We start from the raw sequence: 19,990 nt of genomic DNA, 5'->3' as shown, positions 1-19,990 counted from the left end.
CGACACGCCGAGACCCTAAGGTGTTTCGCCCCTAATAGTCATCGCCACGGCAATGGCGCTCTTTCGCTATCACTGGCCCTTGCGCCATAACGTGTGCCATGTGCTCTAAAGAAATCTCACGCAGGAGTTTCAGGCTAAGGAGGTGGAAATTCCTCTATTGTTATGATCGGACTTCACGGCACGGCGCCGCTGGATCGTCAGAATGGTAGGGCCGCATCAGCCCTGCTTTCTTCGACCTCAACGTTCCCCGAAACGCACCAAATGCGCCGACAACGCTGCACTTGTGTCCTGAACCCTTCAAGGCTAGCAGTTCCCTCTTCAATCGCCTTGGACACGCTTGGCTGACTTTGACGCTTTTATGACCTGAAGATGACATTTACAGTCCAGGCTGCTCGGAGGAGGCAGTCGCTTGTGCCTTGCTATATTCAGGCTTCTGCGAGATGCACTGAACGATTAGCCGAGCGCCGGAGGTTCTTCACCGGGCACCTTTCCCACACTATGCGGTGTCTGCGACTTCGTGACCCGGCCGGCAGCTGGCCGTCACATGCACCGGCGACGCCGAAAATATATGACATCGACCCCTTGCAACACGTTCGCGCCGCCGTATATTAACGTCATTGACTCTCAACGGATGAAACCTTTTCAGGACGTCTCACAGAGACATTTCCTACGTAGACCGCATCTCTCGATACGAAATTCAGCGCGCCAGAACGAAAAAAACCGACTGCAACTGCAGCCGCACACATACCTTCCATACAAACGCGGAGCTTCGCACATGCCAGTGGGTTGCCAGACTAGAGACGGCGCCGCCCGCTAGGCAATATGGCGGCGCCCACGAAAAAAAGGTCAATAGGGAACCCAAGCTCAAGTTTGGGCGCGACGCTCGCACGGTTGAGCTATGCGTTACTGGGGGCAGAAGCTGCCCGCGAAGGCGGTTTTTCGCCGGATTTGCCAGCGGCGCCTGCGACAAGGGCACGTGCGCGCATGCGCTCCTCATTCGGCCCGGTACACTGCTAGTCAGCAATAGTTACATTGCAACGCACCACAGATGCAACCCTAGAGCTCTGCGCGTGTGCGTAAGTGGGGGCGGCAGTGTTGTGTCCGTGGATGCCCCCAGTTGCGATAAGAGCAGTGGCACTGCACGACGTTGCTTTGGAAGCCTATAATCGCTAACGCGCTCACCTACCCTCGTTTTCAGCACGTGTCGTGAATCCGGTTTTGTCGGTGCTTCAGATAGAAAAATTCTGTTAAAAAATTTTTAGAGGCAATTTCCGCCTTGCCATTCCATAACTGCGCATTCTGACCATTAAACTTTCCGCTGCACAAAAGGAAATAGGTGCCATCAAAGGTCACTGTGGACTTTTTAAGTGCCTAACTCCGAACGAATTGGCCAGAAAGGATAAAACTTAAAAGCCACAACGTCGTACTTTCCGCCGAATGAAATGTCGTTTTTTACAGTGTCAGTGTTATGAATACGCGCGTTAACATTGTCACCCCCTTTTTCTTTTACCGGAACGACCAGAAATTACACAGGCTACATACGCTTCAAGGCGGCCTCGTTTTAGTGAACGCAGTTCAAGAGGGTAACTCAGCTTCAGAGGCGCATGTATAAAGACACGATTCGAACTACCGTAACGCCCAGCTTCGGGCGTACAGTATTCTCGGTGCACTTTAACTGGTAATTCTGACAAGGGGGTCACGGTCTTTCGTCCCGGAAATGCCAGTTGCACACAACAACCAACGGAGCACGCGAGAGCAGTTTCATTTTTGCTCACCTACCTACACAGTATACTCAGGGCGCCTTCGCATCCGCATTCCTTAAAGAGGACCACCGTGAAGTCGCAGCACATGTTTAAACCGCACTAACGGAGACTGCACGCTTTTCCTTCTCCGGGTCGCCAAGGTGAGAGGTCCGGTCTTCAGAGTGCACCGATTGACGCGCACTGGCGACAGACTGACGGCCGCTCGCTCGAATTGCCCCCGCGACTGTTTCGCATGCAGCGTGGGTGGAGGCTTCTCTTTCATATAGAAGGGGGCGCCAGGGTCACTGTAAGCTCAACATCGCGGAACGCCCGGCTAGGCGGGAGCGGCGCGCTCTCCACGCCCATGCATCTCTTGCCAGCAAGATCTCCTTCCGCAGGTTTGTTTGCGGAAATAAACTCGACCGAGAGCTTTATTATTCGACTGTTTATTTGATCTTAGTTGTTCTTTTACACCGGCTACCTTAGTTAATACCACTTAAGTCCATCTGTTCGCAAAGCGTCATTTTCCCAATAATTCCTTTCTTTGCCATATTTTATGGACCTTACCCGCCATAGTGGTACTACGTGTAGGACTCATGTGGTGAAATTATTTTGCACAGTTCATTAATGCAGCGCGCCTAAATTTGTATTTCGGTGTTCCAGGCCGTCATAAGGTGTTTCGTCAGAACCTCCCAGGCAGCACACAACGTCGGGCCGATATTGGTTTTACGGCGGCTGTGCGCGGCCCCACCTCGGGCCAGCGCTGCCAGCCTGGCGCCGATATCGGCGGAGCCGTTGACTTTTGCCGGCAAAATAGGGCCGACTTTGCCGCCTTTCAGCCGATGTTGGTCTTTCACCGGCAACATTGGGCCGAGTTATCCGGCCTTCTGCCGGCTTCCCGCCGATATCGGCTTAGCCGACTTCTTTCATCGGCAACATTGGGCCGAGTTTGCCGGCGTTTTGCTGTTCTACCGCCGATATCGGCTTAGCCGATGGCCTTCACCGGCAACATTGGGCCGAGTTAGCCGCCATTTTGCCGTACTTTCGCCGACATCGGCCGAGCCGATGGTTTTCCCCGGCAACATTGGGCCGAGCATGCCGTCATTCTGCCGTGCTTCAGCTGACATCGGCGGAGCCAATGGCTTATCGATGATGTTGGAACTTTCTTGTCTCCCTTCAGACAGTTATACATGCCCTGTTGAGAACGTCCTCCTGCGTCGCGGCGCTCCAAAAGTCCTCGTCACCGACAGAAGTACGGCTTTTACGGCAGAGCTAACGCAAAACATCTTGCAATAGAGCCACACAAGTCACTGACGGACATCACCCGCAGCGAATGGCCTCACCGATAGGGTAAATGAAACCCTCGCCGACATGCTGGCAATGTACTGTACGTCGAACACATGACATGGGACGCCATAATATCTTCCGCACATAACCTGAAGTTAACGCGGCAGTGTAAGAAACGGCGCACATATGACGCCGTTCAAACTAGTTCACAGAAGCCCCTCAACGACGCTGGACGCCGTGCTGCCGGCCGTCAGTGACGAGAATAACCTGGACGTTCCGCTCTACCTTTAGCCCGCCGAAGAAGCCCGGCAGCTCGCCCGCCTAGCATACAATCGTAATTCAATAGAGCATTAGGCGCTTGAATATTTGTAGCTTAAGCTGTAGAATACCGCTGCATACATTGCTGTACTAGCACAAATAACAAAGTTCAAATATTGTACCGTGCTAATGCCGCACGTACGACTCGGGGCGCGAAGTATCGCCGACTGAATAGCTTGCATTCTCTTATTAGTTTCTGCTATGACAATGACTAACAACTATCACTAGCACAGTCACTTTTCTACCAAAAAAAGGTGGTCTTTAGAAGAATAACTGACTCAAATTAGATGGCCACTTCGTTGACCAGTTGTTCAACGCTATCAAAAATGTTGAAACGTTGTAACACGTACCATTAACTTCATGGGCCAAATTCGAAGTACTTCTGTTTCGTAAATGTTTTTGCCACTGGTCGGCCGACTTCGCTAATGTATCCAGCATCAAAATTCACCCAAACATTCCCGCACGAATGCTTTTAGCGGAAGAAGTTTTATGTGAATACTAATTCTGTGCATAAATCGAGCCTGTCATCATATTTATAGCGCTATATCCTTTCAGCCGCTGAATGTGTGGCGCGAGCGCTCATATACTACATGGACAGTTTCCGATCTCTGTGTTTACACATATTTACTCACGCGCGTGTTTGGGTCAAGCGTAACAAGCGCATTTGCTTCAGTGATGTCACATAATTTTACTTTATGAAAATAGTAAAAGCTCAGCAAGGCGTGTTGCTGAGCTAGTTGGTTCATTACTTGAGAAAAATAGGTATGGTGCAAAAAAGGCCGGGCGAAGTGAAGACGCGTTTTGTCGTTTGAATCTTTACAAATCAACTAGCCCGCTGACCATCTTTAACGAACTGACAAACACGTGTTTGCCACGTCGTTGTCAGTTCGCATTTGCACTTCGTTGCCGTCCATTTTGTGACATACATATCTTTTTCAAGTAAAAATCTCGCTCAACGATTGCTTCCCACGTGCTTTCAGAAACAGTCGCATAAAATTATTATTATGGCACGTGAAATACGATGAAAAATGCGGCTCCAACGTGGTGTACGCAAAGTTTTCATGCAGCGACATGTGGCAACAAGTGATGCATTGAAAATTCCACGAACGCCTTTCTCAAACGGCATGCCCATAGACATGCTGGGGGAATCGCACACCATTGTGGTAGGCTGAGCAATGCTTTCAAGAAGGGAGAATTCGCATTTTTTTTCGTCTTCTTCAACCTCTAGCCCCCCCCCCACCTCCCTTCCTTCCCCTCGTTCACCGTCATTGTCGCGAAACTCGCTTGACCAGGCAGGGTAGGGTAGCCGTCCAGACGGAGGGACAATCGTAGCTGCGGCAGCAGGTTTTTTTAACTCCGACCAGCAGAATTCTTCAAGAAGTGCGTAGTGTGGACATGTGTGGTGGAAAGTCAAAATCGTGCACGAGACGGATACGCGGCAGGATTCCGGCATTGTTTTCGGCAGAGATCACCGCAGCGAGAAACCAGTGGCCCCCTGCTTCCATTTTGAACTCGCTCACCTCATATAAGGCCGCGTGTTCACTGCTGTTACGTGTCATCAGATTTTTGTTCTCTTCTTATCGCGTATTCTCTATTGACCATCGTGTTTTGTGTATATGGTGCGCTTGCATTTTTTATTCGCTCGTGTTTTTAGCGATCCAACGGGCACACGTGAGTGGTTTTTATGCACGATTCCTTTCTGTTACAATCTTACCTTTAGATTAGGAATGCGTGCGTGTCTATCTTGTTTAGATGTAGAGTTCATGGGATCTTGTGGTACCGCTCGCAATGTTTCTCGCGTCGCGTGCAGCAGTTTATCCATCTTTTTGGCCCTTAAGATATCACTGAAAAAATTGCAATTCCCGCTTAAAGGATAACGCTAATTCAATTGCCAGTCATGTGTTGCGAATGCCTACCGTTCCTTGGTGAACTTAATAAACGTGGGGGGAGGGTGCTCCTCTGCTCGTAATTAGCTCACGCGTATACACAATCTTCTAGTCTAGTTGCCACTCTTAATCTCTCTTTTTCGGCAAGCCGCCTAACATTATCTTTCTTTTCTTTGGGTCCGTCTTTAATTCTACTTAAATGCTGCCTTCATTTACACCTCCAGAATTTTTTTCGTGATTCGGCACCGTCGTTACTGAAAAGCGCGATATCGTCCGCAAAACGCAAGTAGCTAAGATATTCTTCGTTAATCCTTATTCCTATTTTTGCCCGTTCTAGTTCTTTCAATATTTATAGTGAATGTGCCGCGCATAACGTTGAAGTGATTGTCGCATAGGCGTGCGCACAGTGGGGCAGGGGGGCGGCCGGCCCCCGTAGTCACTTAAGAAGAGGTGAGCGCAAGGTCTGCCAAACACATTGACTTAATAGGGAGGAAGGGGGGCGCCGCGATGAACCTTCGCCCCCCCCCACCCCCTCTGAAGGGGATTCCTGCACACGCCTATGATTTTGCGCCTGATCCCATTCTCGATTAGGATTGTCCTGCTTTTTTTGAGGAATACGGTGGCTGTGGGGTTGTTTTAGATGTTGGCTACGGTATCTATAGATGTTTAGATATTCCTTTATGGCATAATTATTCCGGAACTGCTGGCGTGTGTTCATATCTGTGAATAAATTTGTGTTTATCACCTTGCAAATGTGTTGCTCCTTAATTTCTCAGACGCATGCGTAGTTGGTGCAGCAGGCCTTTCATCAATTTAGTTTTGTTTGAGACAATATTGACTTTCGTTCTCGGCCTTGCATGGTTCGACAGAATTGTGGGTCTTAATCGCACACTAAGACATCAGTGGAGCAGTCGTTCTAATTAGGAAGCATTTTTCGAATATGGCACCAATGGCAGTCGATGAATGTCGTTGGGCCGCGAATAGTCTATTTTAGCGCTGCTCACTTACAGTACAGTAACCGCAGTAATACCGAACTGCCGTGGTCGGCACGCAGCCATGTCACATTATAACACATGTATCAGCCTGCCTGATCAAGTTACTTTACGCATCGAGCAACTACCGCCGGTGTCTCCATATAACCTAGCTACGTGCCGACCACGACGGTACAGTACTACCATAGTACTACCGTACTTAACGCACGGTAAGCCACCACTGCTAAAACATAATAACGGGTGTAAACGGTCACGCCGGCGGCTACCCGACGTCTGCGGGGCCGACACCGCGCCAGCATCGGCTAGCATACATAGGCCCAATGACGGCTTGCCATCATCGGCTGAATAACGGCAGGCCCGTCTCGGACCGACGCTGGCTAGCCCACGTCGGCCCGAAGCCGGCAAGCCCGCATCGGCCCAAAGGCGGCTAGCCGACGTCGGGCCGATGCGGGTGGAAGTAGCGCGAGCGTGATTTGCCGACGTGGGGCCAATATTGCTGCCGTCATTTGCCGACGTTGGGCCGAGATCGGTCCAATGGCGGCGTGCTGCCTGGGCTGTAGCAAGGTCATTGGCCGGACAAAATATCATCGGAGCAAACCATCAAGGCACTCTTGGAATTTTTAATTAACCGAAGCCTGGATTGAAGGCTGTGAACGTTCATTTAGGACAGAAAGGTGCATGCGTACAATTGAGCCCTGCAACTTACACTTATCAGCAGGCTTATTACACTTTGTGTTGCACCCTTCCCTTTTCCCATAGTCGAATACAAAGCGAGAATAAATTATTTTCCCAATTTTATGAAACATTTCTGAATACAAGGAGCCTAGTAATAGAGTAGCAACAGATGGAAAAGAAACAACTTGTCTTTGTTGATGAATTACACGAAATTCCGCAAAATACAGTTGGGTTCAAGAAAGCTAAAACTGACATCTGTGTGTTTGCAGCGTGAAACTACAAAGAAAATCTGCGCGCACATTTCAGACAGAAATCTTCCCTGCTGACAAAAACTTTCCGTCAGCATGGAAGAAAATTCTTTTCGTCTAGATTTAAAACTAGCGAGCAGCGCTTTCAAGGGGCGGTCACTCCACAACATGAGCTGAACAGAAGGCTGTACATATTTCAATGCGGGGGCAAATTAATCGAAAACTCGAACCTCAACCATCTTTCCGGCTTCCAAAAAAAGTCATACGTACGGTCCTTTTCATTCGCTAGAGACGACTTGAATGCGAAAGCCATCGTCTTTTAGGGGCGAAGCTCCTTAAGGCGGCACCCGTTCGTCCCTCGTAGTCGTCGTCGTCGTCGTAGTAGTAGTAGTAGTAGTAGTAGTAGTAGTAGTAGTAGTAGTAGTAGTAGTAGTCGTATTCCGTAACAAGTCTTACGCTTTGACCTCCAAGGTGGTGCCGGTGGGAGATTTTTCCTGTGCGTTGTTGAACAATAAAAAATTCGCAGCGTGCGCGTTAACTAAAAGCCGAATTCTTCTGTCTCTCATTCCCCATTAGCAGCCATTGGCATGTTCCAGTAGGAAACGTTAGGAGAAGTAGAAGTGTAAGTGTTAGCTAAAAGCCGACTTCTTCTGTCTCTCATTCCCATTAGCAGCCTTTGTTTACCTCCAAGGTAGTGCCTGGTGAGATTTCTCCTTTGCGTGATTAAACAATAAAATATTGTTCAAAACGCCGTTGATTGATTAAATAAGCCAACGAAAGACGCCAGATGTTTTCTAAAAGCAAAACGAAAGAACGCCAGATGTTACTAAAGCAAAACGAAAAGACGCCAGCTGCTTAACGAAAGACGCCAGATGTTTTCTAAAGCAATGGTTTTTCTAAACAATGAAAATTCACAGCGTACATGTAAAATTAAAGTGAGCTGCAAGTCGTCATAGCTCATCGAGCCTTTAGTATAAATGCGCCCGATCTCACGTCGGTGATGATGTACTGGGCAGAATTCACGGAAGATTCACGGTTTACCGATGAACCTCCGCAGCTTCGCCCACTCATCATCATTCACTCCGTGGATATGCTGTGATTTTTTTTCTCTGTCGATTCTACTGATCCCAAAATGGTACCAAAATCTAGGATGCCACGGTGAGTTAGTGCGGGAACCTCAATGTGGCATCGCCACGTTCTCGCCAACCAAGCGTATTCTTGCGGCAAGAGGGGTGCTTTTGGTATTGCGAAAATCATGGTCTACTAATGCCTTAAATACTGTTTTAACATAGGAGCTGTTTGTTGCTAGCCGTCGGTTGCCATCTGTTTCGAAAAAAAAATTATCATCATCATGAACCAGCACGCGCTACTTTCGTCCTCTTCTTCATCTTCTACTTCGTTCGCAGAACACTGATAACTGATTCTCACAACTGTGATGGGTGAGAGAACAAGTACAGAAAGAAAGAGAGAAAGAAATAAAGAGAGAGAGAAAGAGAAAGAGATAAGAGAGAAATTATTGGCGAAAAAATTTCTTCACGAGGCGGGATTCGAACCCGCATACCCACGATCCGAAGGCGAGCACCGTAACCACTCGGCTATACAGGCACGCTAGCAGGAAATGACACTACATTGTATAGTATAGCAAGGGGGTTGGAAAGGGAAGTAAGGGGGAGGATGGGAGATGTGATGATGAGGAGGAAAGAAAGAAGGAGTGGAGAGAGCAAAGTATATCATTGAAAGAACCGGAGAAATGAGATAAAGAAAGTGAAGGAGGACAGAAAGAGAGAGAGAAACAAATAAAGAGAGAGATAGAAAGAGGAAGCGAGAAATAGAAAGAGATAAAGAGAGAGAGAGAAAGATAGGGCAGAAAGACAAAAAGAAAGATATATAGAGCGAGTGAGAAATAGTTAGAGAAAGAAATAGAAGTAAAAAGAGAAGAAAAGATATTGAAAAAAGAGGGAGAAAGAAAGAAAGAGAAAGGTAAACGGAAACAAAGAACGCCGCCCAGTTACGCTGTTCCTTCATGCTTGGCACCACAAGTGCGAAGCTCTCTGAACCGGCAATATAGCAGACACCTTCGCGAGGAAAGCGTCGAATATCTGCAGGTTACCTTGCTGTTGAAATATAATGACGCATGTGCAGGCGCTTGGAAATAGAAACCCAACGGGTAGGTCACGTGCTTAACACAACTTTTTAATGGGCGACTTGACATCTTTCCATGTTACAGCTGTTTTAGGCGCAGAAACACAAACACGACAAGAGAACTGCTTTAGGCGCTCTGTCCCATCGTCTTCTCTCGTGGTGTATGCGTTGTTTGCGCCTAAAGCAGTTTTACCATGGGTAGGTCGCATGCACGCAAAAAAAAACGTAGTCATGCCTTCTTATGCCTCGAATGGAAGTTATGTTATGCTTTCACTTAGATTTGAGTAACCTAAACATGAATATAGAGAGACAATATGTCCTGGTGCTGGTGTGGGGGCAAGATTGGACTTCCCCATTACTCCCGAATTTGTCCGGGAAGGGGGGGGGGGACGTCTCCTTTGCCCGCGGTGCCACGTATACCTTCGCAGCGCTAACTAGGGGCTGCATTTTGCTCTAGACATGTAGTATACCGATGTAATGAGCATTATGCAAACCTCCGAAATCGGATCGCGGTATCGACAGATTTTTCTCATGTGTACCTCATTCAATGCATAATTAATCCACCTTGACACCTCACCCCCCTCTCCACGCACACATAACAGGAGAAATGGCAAAAAACGCATCTGTTCTTGCGCGAGCTGGTTTCTATTCGCAGCGACGTCTTTCGATTCGTCCTCTTATATAGTCGGACGCGGAAATGCGTTTTTAACAGCCAAAACAGAGATCCTTCTATGCTGACCGAAATTGAAATACACACAGTATGTGCACGGCGTTTAAAAGTGGAACTTCCTTTCTTTACTCTTCTCTTATTTTTTAACGCTTCGACACTCGGCACGCGCGCACATTCCACGCTCCGGATTCGCACCTCGCTTGCGTAATACCATTAGCAGCGCCAAACAATGGCTCTTCAAGTACGCTTTCGTTTTCCCCGTTTCTTTCGTATCTTTTTTTTTTCCTTCGGCGTTTCTATTTTATTCGCTTTCCGTTGCGCAACCTTCGTGAATTCGCTGTTCGCTCATGCGTTCTCCATCGCGCGGGGCACGCATACCCGACCGTTTACCGTTCGGAGCGATGCTCGCTTCTCTATCTTATGTGTATTCCTCTCGTGCATCATAAGACTTTTTTTTTACTTTTTGTACACTTTCGCCCGGCTGTTCATTCTTGTAAACAGATGACAGCTTATCACCTCCTCCTTCACCTGCTCGCATAGAATCTGCTCCCTCTAAGCAGCGAGAGCAGCAGCAGCAACCGCAGTGCCAGGCAGGTACAACACAAAAGAAAGGCGAGACGCGAGCGGAGGTTCGTGAGGCCAGCTAAGCCCTTTCCGTAATGGACTGTAATGTCTGTTCGAGTTTCCGCGCGCCTCTCCGGAAAGTAGGAAGTGCAGGAGAAGCGTGTGAAAAGTCCCGATGAACGCGTGCTTCTTTTACGACTCGCGCGGTCTCTGCATTTGCCAGGACTCGTGAGAAGAAAGATGTGCCTACAAGCCGGTCGTTCGCTGCGTCCTTCGCGCGTATCCGCTCACGTGAGAGAGAACCCGCACGTGATGTGCCTCTGACACCAGCGAAAACACGATTGTAATTGAAACTTCCGCAATGATGTAACAAGAGAAATACGTTTTTTACTCGCCTCGTGCCGTACGGCGTGCCTTACGTATTCCATTCGGCCGCGCAGTGTTTTTTTTTTTTTTTTTTCGCTGACCGCCGCCATAAAGGGAGCGCGCAGGTCAATTGCGAGCCGCTGGGGTTATTGGGACGTGTTAAGGTTCAGTTTCTCTGCGCTGTAGCGCAACAAGAAAACAAAGACTAGGTTGAGACTGTAGAACCGTCGCCTTCTCGCACAAATGAATAACTACTTTGGTTAGTATGTGAACAGGTTACCAGTGCACTAACATTTGCTCGATCCTTACTGCAGGTCATGTTGGCAGCGCAGTACATTGGCATCTTTTTTTCCCTCTCTCTCTGCGTGTGTGTGTGTGTGTGTGTGTGTGTGTGTGTGTGTGTGTGTGTGTGTGTGTGTGTGTGTGTGTGTGTGTGTGTGTGTGTGTGTGTGTGTGTGTGTGTGTGTGTGTGTGTGTGTGTGTGTGTGTGTGTGTGTGTGTGCGTGCGTGCGCGTGTGTGGGGGGGGGGGGGGTGTCACATTTGTTCCCCGTAAAAGGTAATCAACTTTGAGGCCTTACGTTTTGCGAGAGATAAACTAGTACGACTGTCTTGCCATAAGCAGACTCTCAGTCCCCCATGTTCGAACAAAGAAGACTCAGTTCTCTATTACATATGTGTCATTACGAAGCTGGATGTCGGGCGACTAAACGAGCCGTAACACCCATGGTTTGAGAGCGATGGCCACATCCTCTTATCATTGATCCTAACTATAGTCGGTTATAACCTAACAATACATGCAAGCTGCGACCCGAGCACTGCGATCCACCTGCCGTTCATCAGTGCAACGGGGTCGTGCTAGGCGTCTTCCGTTCCAACAATGTGTACGTTTTCGCTGGTAACGTAAATATTACGCTTATTAAGAATAACAGGTCCATGAATAAAATGTGACGTTTGGCTGATCTGTGATGTCGAAATCTGCTGAAACTTGGCAGGAAGTTCTAGTTTTCCACCGAAAACCAGCGACACGAACACGTGTCTGTATTGTAAAATCAGCTAGCTGAAATACGTGCAAGGTGCCTTGCGTCACGGAAATGAGCAAATGCGATTGGATAGGGTATATATATAAATTCTATCTGGCTGGGACAGTGAATGCTGTGGGTGGAACTCACACTTATTATTAGGTTGTAACCTACTATAGAATACCTTCTTCAAGCATCCCAGTCGTAACAACGCAAAGCACTGCTTCGTATAGAACCAACAGGCGACCATCGCGCCAATGAACGCACGAATTTGCTCACAATATGTTTGTATTCATATGGGTTGTCACGGGGTCGCCCGCGTTAGCACGAGCGTGCGACAGACAAGCTTTGTTGAGGCGAGTTTTTGCCTCGCATGATCAATCAAAAGAACTAGCCCAACTAGAGCGACGTGTAGAGGCACGGCTGCTGACGAACGAGAAGTGAACGCAGCCTATGTTCTGCTAGTATTTAGATACTAGATACTAGGTGTGTACTTAGATACTATGCGTTGCGACGGAAATACGACATGTGCATACTCATCACAAGATATCGCCCTGCCTGATACTGTGGGTTGATGGAAAGTTTAAAGCCTATCTCGGTAGGTTCTAAGAAGTCTAAGTGCGGTAACAGCTGTCGCCACACTATTGTAATTGCAAAGCCCGGAACGGCATGTGACAATATATTTGTTACGACACCTCCCTTCCATCCAGCGTGCACCTCCAGTGAGCTTTCAACATTGCTGCTGACGTTTCAGAAAAACAAGAGAAGATGATTGGCAAAAATTTTGATAGATTGCGAAGTCTTGTAAGGAATGTAGTACATCGGCAGGCCAGCTCTTCTAAATCTTGTATATTTACAATGTTGAAAAATGCTGTCAGGTAAGTAACGCAAAAATTATGGATCACATTTCAGTAATTTTCTATTATATTTCGGACAGTAACATTTAATTTTGGTGAATTACTTTTTCAGGCAATAATCGTGGTCGGTTACGTTATTTCAGTCAGATGTATAAGTGTGGCAATACAGCCAATACAGCAGCGGCAGAGCCCAGCATTAGAACACTGCGCACCAGCCAGCTAGTCAAAGTCCTTTCACAGAAGAAGTATTGTGTTACGCAACTTCATCATTGAAATACATGGCTGAATAGTCCCTTCGAATTCGGCCATGAAGGGTCCTTCCTTAGCAGGCAGCAGCAGCGGTGTTTATAATATCTCCGCGGGAAAAGCGCAAGTTCCGCAGGTCGTGCTCGGTGCCTTGTTTCCGTGTGACTTCCTGTCGCTTTCTTCGCTACCGTCCGCCTGAAGATTGTAGACGTCGTGAACGCGAAACGTCGGCACGTGGGCGGCTAGCTTCTCGCGTGACTGCGCGTTGAAAAGCGTTACAACCGCGGCTCACGATGGCGCCATTTTAGAGAGACGAAAAAGGAAACGAGCCTAAGTGGCCTTCTTTTTCCGGTTTCCGAAGTTCCCGGCTGAAAAGTTCACTCTCGTGTCCGCACCCTTCCAATTCGCCGAGGCACCGCTGGAGTTACTTAATCTGCTCTGCAGCCCGATTTGCACTCGTTTGTAATTCCGAGTTGCTTCGTTTATGTGCGTTCTTTTTTTTTTACTACGTGTATTTCGGTTTTCGCGCGGTTTTGTTAACTCATTATTCGTTTTGTGTAGCCGTTTCACCAAGGAAATGGATGGCGCGCGTATGCCTTCAACAACACCTGTGGGTCAGCACTTTATAAACGTAGCGTACAAAAATGAAACACAGGAAACGCCAAATAATGCGAACGGCTAACTCGCCCGCTAACCTTTACATGCTGAAGAAGTCAAGGTGACAGATGCTTGCATAAAGAATTCGAAAACGAAACAGAAACTGAACAGACAGGTCCAGAGAAAAGAGTGTAACGTTTCACGTGCCAAGACCACGACCTGACTATAGCGAGGCACGCAGAAATGGGCAATCCCGAAATAAATAAAAAAAAAAGATTTCAACTCCTGTGGTTCATCAGTGTGCATTGCACAAAATTGTCACTGCGTTTACTAGCCGTCGAAATGCGGCGCACGCCTCCTGGATTGAACCAACGACCTCGATTACACCTTCACCAGATCCAAGCCATGGCCACTAAGTTAACTGGGTGTTTGTATACTCAAGACTGTCAAGGTGTTTCTATGAATATCCGGGAGGTTGCCAAATAGACGAAGCCATAAAATAACACTGTTTATGATTGTGCAGGTTTACACTGAATGAAACTCGCCTATAGCTCTTCAGAGTACGCACATCTAGTCGCTTTGATTTGTTAGCACTTACGTTTTACTCTCAGCCTTATTACTGCCGCTATTCGCAATGCCCACGAACTATAGGTGGCGCGCCGTGCTTTTCAAGATGGCGCCAGGAGGAGGGTCAACCCGTTTGTTAGCATAGGAACAGATAGGACGTGCGGACGTACGGCCCGTGCCACTTTCACCGGATGAAGTCATGAGCCGCGCTGAATTTTATATGAGACTAAAATACTTTCCCAAACCCTGGAAAGTGCAAAGTACCCCCCACCTAATTATTTGCTGCGGTGTGAAAGGTTATATTTCAGCTCCGTTACCGTGCATAACGATGCTTTGCGAAATCCTGTGCGTGCTACATAAAACTGCTTGAACTAAAATTGACGTATGAGCTGAACGGCACACCGAGGTAGTACGTACCGAGCCTGCCTGACGGATTTGCCGCAGTAGTAGGCCGCCAGCGAGTAGCGTCATCGCTGCAGCACAGGACCGCACGTTTAACGTGGTTATGGTTTGCAAACATAATACGCCGTCGTCATCACTTGCGCAGTCGGGAATGCGGTATTACGTCTTCAACGGAACACGAGCATTTAACATCCCATTCAATAGCGCTTGTGTCACAGCCATGCTGAGACTCTAGCCGTGTGCAATTCACTTCACTCGCACGTTGCAGATTCGATCATCCCGATCCAAACATGAATATCGAAAAGAATGCACACGTATGCTTTTCGCAACGTCGAAGAAGTTAGCCGAGAGGCGTAGATTGTGGCCGTGACTGCACGTTCCATCGCTCTAACCATTTCGCTTCGCTGGTCGAGCTCGAGCGTGTTGGCGATGCGGCGCTCCATAATATCCACAATAATTGTGATACATGCAATACATAAGAGGAACTATGCTTTTATTCTGATCTCGCTCAAGGATATTATACGTTAAATACAATCAAAGTGACTTACGAGCGTGAAAGAACATTAACGAACAGGGGGCGTGAAGTGAAACTCGCTCCTCGTGAGTTCAGCTGATCGTTCATCGTCGCTGCCACAGCTGTCACTATCGATGCTTTCACAGTCTTCAATGTCCAGTGAAAAATCCTCGTCGTCAAGATGGTTTCTTTCAACATCACTGCTGAAAGCAATCCGAAGAAATTCCTCCGCCGAACGACTGCGACCACTCCGCGTCACCACGTTTACAATTAGAGAGACGTCTGGGCGCGAAGAACATTGTCCTCTCGGATCGGTCAACGAGCAGATCGCTTGCAGTGTGCTGCCACCTATCAACAAACGTATAAAAACAAAAGGCGCAACGCTGGCTATGAAACCAACACCAACACACTGGCGAAGGACGGTGTGGAAAGCGTTCGCTCCACGAAAGGCGTGGAGCAGACGCGTCCTCGAATGATTGAAACGTCGCTCGCACGATTAGTAACAGCGCTTTGCTGACAAAGGATAGAGGGCCTATTTTGATGTATCGACAACTTGAGATCGCTGAGTTTTACAAGAGCACATCGCGAGCCCGTGCGACCTCCCGCGTAGTGTTATGAGATTCATGCTGAGATTCAACTGAATATGTCAGACGATAACATTTAACTAACCTACGTGGCTACAGAAAGCCTCGCGAAGCTGATAGTATGCGTACGCTGTGGGCTAGCATTGAAAGCGCGAGTTGCCACGTATTTTCACGAAAGCTTCGCGTCACGCAAGAACGAATCAGATTTCTCATGTCACAGAGGGCCGGGTTTGTTCAGTGATGCAGGGAACATGCAAAGTCGTAGTGTTCCTTCCTTGCCAATGCGTTAACACTGAGGTTAGCACAGCCGAACAAGGGAGAGACTGCCTAGTGCTGCAATTTTATCGTCTACTAACCCTTCTCGAGAGGACGCTCCTGAATTCCGCTTGGCGGCGCGACAGTCTATGGTCATTCCGAATACTACTGCACTGGCCTGGCTACCTTTCACGTCAATACAGTAGAGCAGGTGCTGGTAGCTCGTGAGAACAAACGGTACGCCAGCAAACCACATAGCTATTCATTGCTCTCTCAAGATCGTTGGGGGAGGTTGTTCATTTCGTTCTCCCCCATAGTGACGTTAGTTGATGCGCCGACTGTACGGTCCCGCTTTCTTTTTGAGCCAACTGTGTGACAAAGTTTCTTCCAGCGATAAAGTACTGATTATAAATGAAATCGCTCGTGGCACACCAGTTCCCAGGCTCCTTGCCATTCAGTATTGCACCATCTCGGGGAACGGCACACACTGTGTTGCGTTATGGACGAAACACACGCTGTTTCGCACGGGAAGCACACACCTGCAATGCTTATGCATCAAAAACGGTATCTTACGTTTAGCCGCAAGCAAAGAAACCATATGAACTAAGGAAGGGCGTAGCTAGAAACTTTTTCGGCGGGGGGGGGGGGGGGTCTCAACCATACTTTATGTAAACTCATGCGTGCGTTTGTATGAGTGCGTCTATATATACACATGCAAAATTGAAAATTTTAGGGGGAGGGGGGTGTTTGAACGCCCCCTCCTCTTGGCTACGCCCCTGAACTAACGGACGCATGAACGCTGCCGCTGCGCGAGTGTTGGTTCCGTCGCAGATTAGGTGCCTTCCTCGGTTTCTTTTAGAAACTGGACTTTTTTAAAATAAACAACACTTTCATGCCAAATAAATAATTGGCAGTGAAGCATCTTGGATATTTATTTCTTTATTTTATTTATTTACATACTATTTATTTATTTACTCATCTATTCATTCATTTGACCACCTGTAACGTCAACCTAAATCTAAGTACACGGGCGTTTTTGCGTTTCACGCCTATCGAAACGCGACCGGCGCGACCAGGAAAATTACAGATAAAATGATCGAACGTTGTATTAAATTCTGGAAGATTAAACTGCCACGGATATTCGTAAGGCAAGGCGTGAGGACTCACTCAGCGATTGCGGACCACCGCATACTCAGAGAAGGAGGAAGAGAACGTTCGGGCGAGAGTGCGTTCTCGCCTCTTACGCAACGCAGCTGCGGACCATCTGACCGCGCCACCTCGGCTATGCGAACACGCGCCCAACAAAAGAGCGCGGGGGGTGGTCGGCGGGGTCGGGTAATTGTTGCCCGAATAAGGCTACCGCCACGGTCGACTGCTGCTCGAGCAGCGACAAAGAGTAGCCCTCTGAGGACAATGCGGGCATTGGCGTCAAGAGGCCTCCGTTGCGTAATCGGGATGAACGGCAAACGCTGGCAATGTACTACGCCGAGAGGGTAGGCATTGTGTTGCGAGGCACCCGCGAATCCCTCGCCACTGCGAGTGTCGAAATTTCAGGTGACGGAGTAGGCCGCGTCATCTGATTCGCTGATGGCTGCGTACGCGCGTTTGCACGCTTGAATACGCGTGCACTGGCTCGCCTAAGTGTTTGCACGCGTACTATGAGGAGGCGTGCGAAGAAGTGTGTGCCTCAGAGTGTTGTGCTTGCAGTGGTGCAATCGTTCATGTTCGAGCCGAGAATATGGTATAGTTTTGCAGGTGTTGTGTGCAGCATGGTGTTTATCGCCCCCGAAACACAGAACAGATGGTTAGGGTCTTCATTGGCCTCCTATCGCGTTTAGTAGGGAATAAGCTTCGGAAGTTATTTCAGAACCCCGTTAAGCGTCCACGACCACAAGCGTAGCGTGTCAACAACGTTTCGAATGTTTATATCTGCCTCGAGAGAATAGTACGATCACTGACTGTTATTCTGCGGTGCTGCCAAGTTCCGCCCAACGGAGCTACACAAATAACTAGTCCTGGGGTGAAGTGACGCTCAAGCACCGGTTAACCTCCTTATTAGGCATTGCAGCCAGGAGAGTACTACCCGGAAGGGCCAGTGCCGCATACTGCCACGGATCACACTTTAATGGTAATGCTTTAATGGTAATGCTTTAGTGGTAATGGTACCCTTTAATGGTAATGCTGCACCACGTACTGCGGCATAACGCCCACAAATAACGACTTGTAAATTATTGCTAAACGCTGCCTCAGGAAGCACTCTGTGTGGGCTCACGGAAATGTTTATACGGCCTTATAGAACCACAGCTTGTTCCAAGACAAAGCTATATGCTTTAAAAATGGATAACTTAATTGATCAGTGCAAACAGGAAACAATGTCACTGGTATAATAAAGGATAGCCTTTAGCGAACATAACCCAATGCAAGCCCAAATTAACTAGTGTTGGCAGTAGGGGAATAAGTACAGCGGCGGTAGGTTGTTAGGGCAGCGGAAAAACAACTGATGTACAAAAGGACTGAAGGGAGCGAAAACAATGCTCTCTCCACTCATTTCTTTATTTTTTATTCTCTATTCAAGGATTACCCCGCATTGCCCGAAGTCGTTACAGCAGGGGGGTTACAGCAGTGACATGCACAATTCTTCATTTTTACAGCACACTTGCATTTCAGACAACTTATTCCACCCTTTAATGGTTCCAATAAAAAATGAAAATCACAAAAATTTCACCATTGCCCTTTGCAGGAAGTGTGTGCAAGTGGTCACCGAGGCCATTGTCTTCCGAATGTATCAATTGCTCGCCTGAGGCGCGTCGAGCATTGGTCCGGCAAATTATTCACTGCAGCAAGGTTATGGGGGTCGAACGAAGCGCGCGCTATCGACGCTTCACCAACGCGCCGCGCTGTACTTGTCAGGAACGAAAGGGCATCCCAGCGACATCTCACGCAACGAATGAACTTCGTTGTCATCTCACTTCCGAACCAACAGCGCGCAACACCGCCGCAGTGAAAGGGTCGTGTGCGCGTTCGCCTTCGATGAGTCGGCCTTAATTAATCAATCCATCAGCGTGTCCCCGTTGACAGCCGCTGCTCGACAGCTGTCGACGCAGCACGCAGCGTAGCACGCGCGAGAAAACTGGTTCTTCGGAGGGCAGAAGAAAGGAGAGTCGAGACAGTTCATGAGGTCGACGGCGTTTCGGCCACCGTCCGTGCAAACTGTTTGTTCTGGCCATCGGCTCTCTCACGTGATTGTCGTTTCATTTATTCGTGAACCGACAACATTTTCTTTTACTTTTATCGACTTCAAATATTTTACCTTGTTGCAAATAATGATGCTTCTTCTGCACTCGCCATGCACTATAAGGGCGGCAGAATAGTAGGAGCGAGATGTGCATGACCAGAAGGTGTTGTACTAGGCCCTCCATTTCCTCAAGGACCTGAGACAGAAGATCGCAGTTGGAAACATTACCGCCAATGGAAAGACCACCTGGGCGAATTTAAACGAAAACGTGCGTTCAGCTTCTATACGAGAGAATTCACCGAATGTTCAAATTTAGGTTCAGAAACCGCGATGACGACATCAGGTGTTCCTAAAGGGGAAAAGATCCGCGGCTCGCTTTGCATTGCGTCGCTGTTGCAAGGCTAAAGGCACAGCGGAGATGTATTTTCTGTTATTCGATGGTTTTGCTAAGGTTTTACTATAGTTTTGGGAACGCCTACCGCGCTCAGGAACTTCTCTGAAACGCTTACCGTGCTGCAAGAAGAACGCTCCTGCCGGTTCATGATGATGATAGTTATCGGATTCAGCAGACACATTACTCCCGCTTTAAACAGCTCCGCTGCTACTCCGCGAATTAGATTAGACTAACTTGACCTTCAAAGCTACACGCAATTACCTAAGTTCCAGCATTCATGTCATCAAATGATCTTGCCGCGATAGAGATCGAGCCTGCCACCTCAGTCAGCAGCGCACAGTCATGACCACTGGACAATAAGACGGCAGGTATAGAGCACGTATTGTTGTGCAAGGAAACAGTAGCAAGCGTTGCCCATTCAAAAACTCC

The 19,990-nt window shown here is 48.2% G+C and overlaps 1 protein-coding gene across 1 annotated transcript in view; it reads left to right on the top strand.

Annotated features, from left to right (window-relative positions):
- Window positions 1–19,990, top strand: part of LOC119397422 (uncharacterized) — a 41,966-nt gene that overhangs the window by 11,776 nt on the left and 10,200 nt on the right. The window contains exon 5 of the mRNA XM_049416558.1: window positions 10,462–10,554. Coding sequence (XP_049272515.1) covers window positions 10,462–10,554 — 93 coding nt within the window. The remainder of the gene's footprint in view (window positions 1–10,461; window positions 10,555–19,990) is intronic.

This window comes from Rhipicephalus sanguineus, chromosome 6 (assembly GCF_013339695.2).
Source record: "Rhipicephalus sanguineus isolate Rsan-2018 chromosome 6, BIME_Rsan_1.4, whole genome shotgun sequence".
Taxonomy (NCBI): domain Eukaryota; kingdom Metazoa; phylum Arthropoda; class Arachnida; order Ixodida; family Ixodidae; genus Rhipicephalus; species Rhipicephalus sanguineus.
The sequence above is the reverse complement of the archived record's forward strand: the minus strand, read 5'-3'. Positions and strand labels throughout refer to the sequence as shown.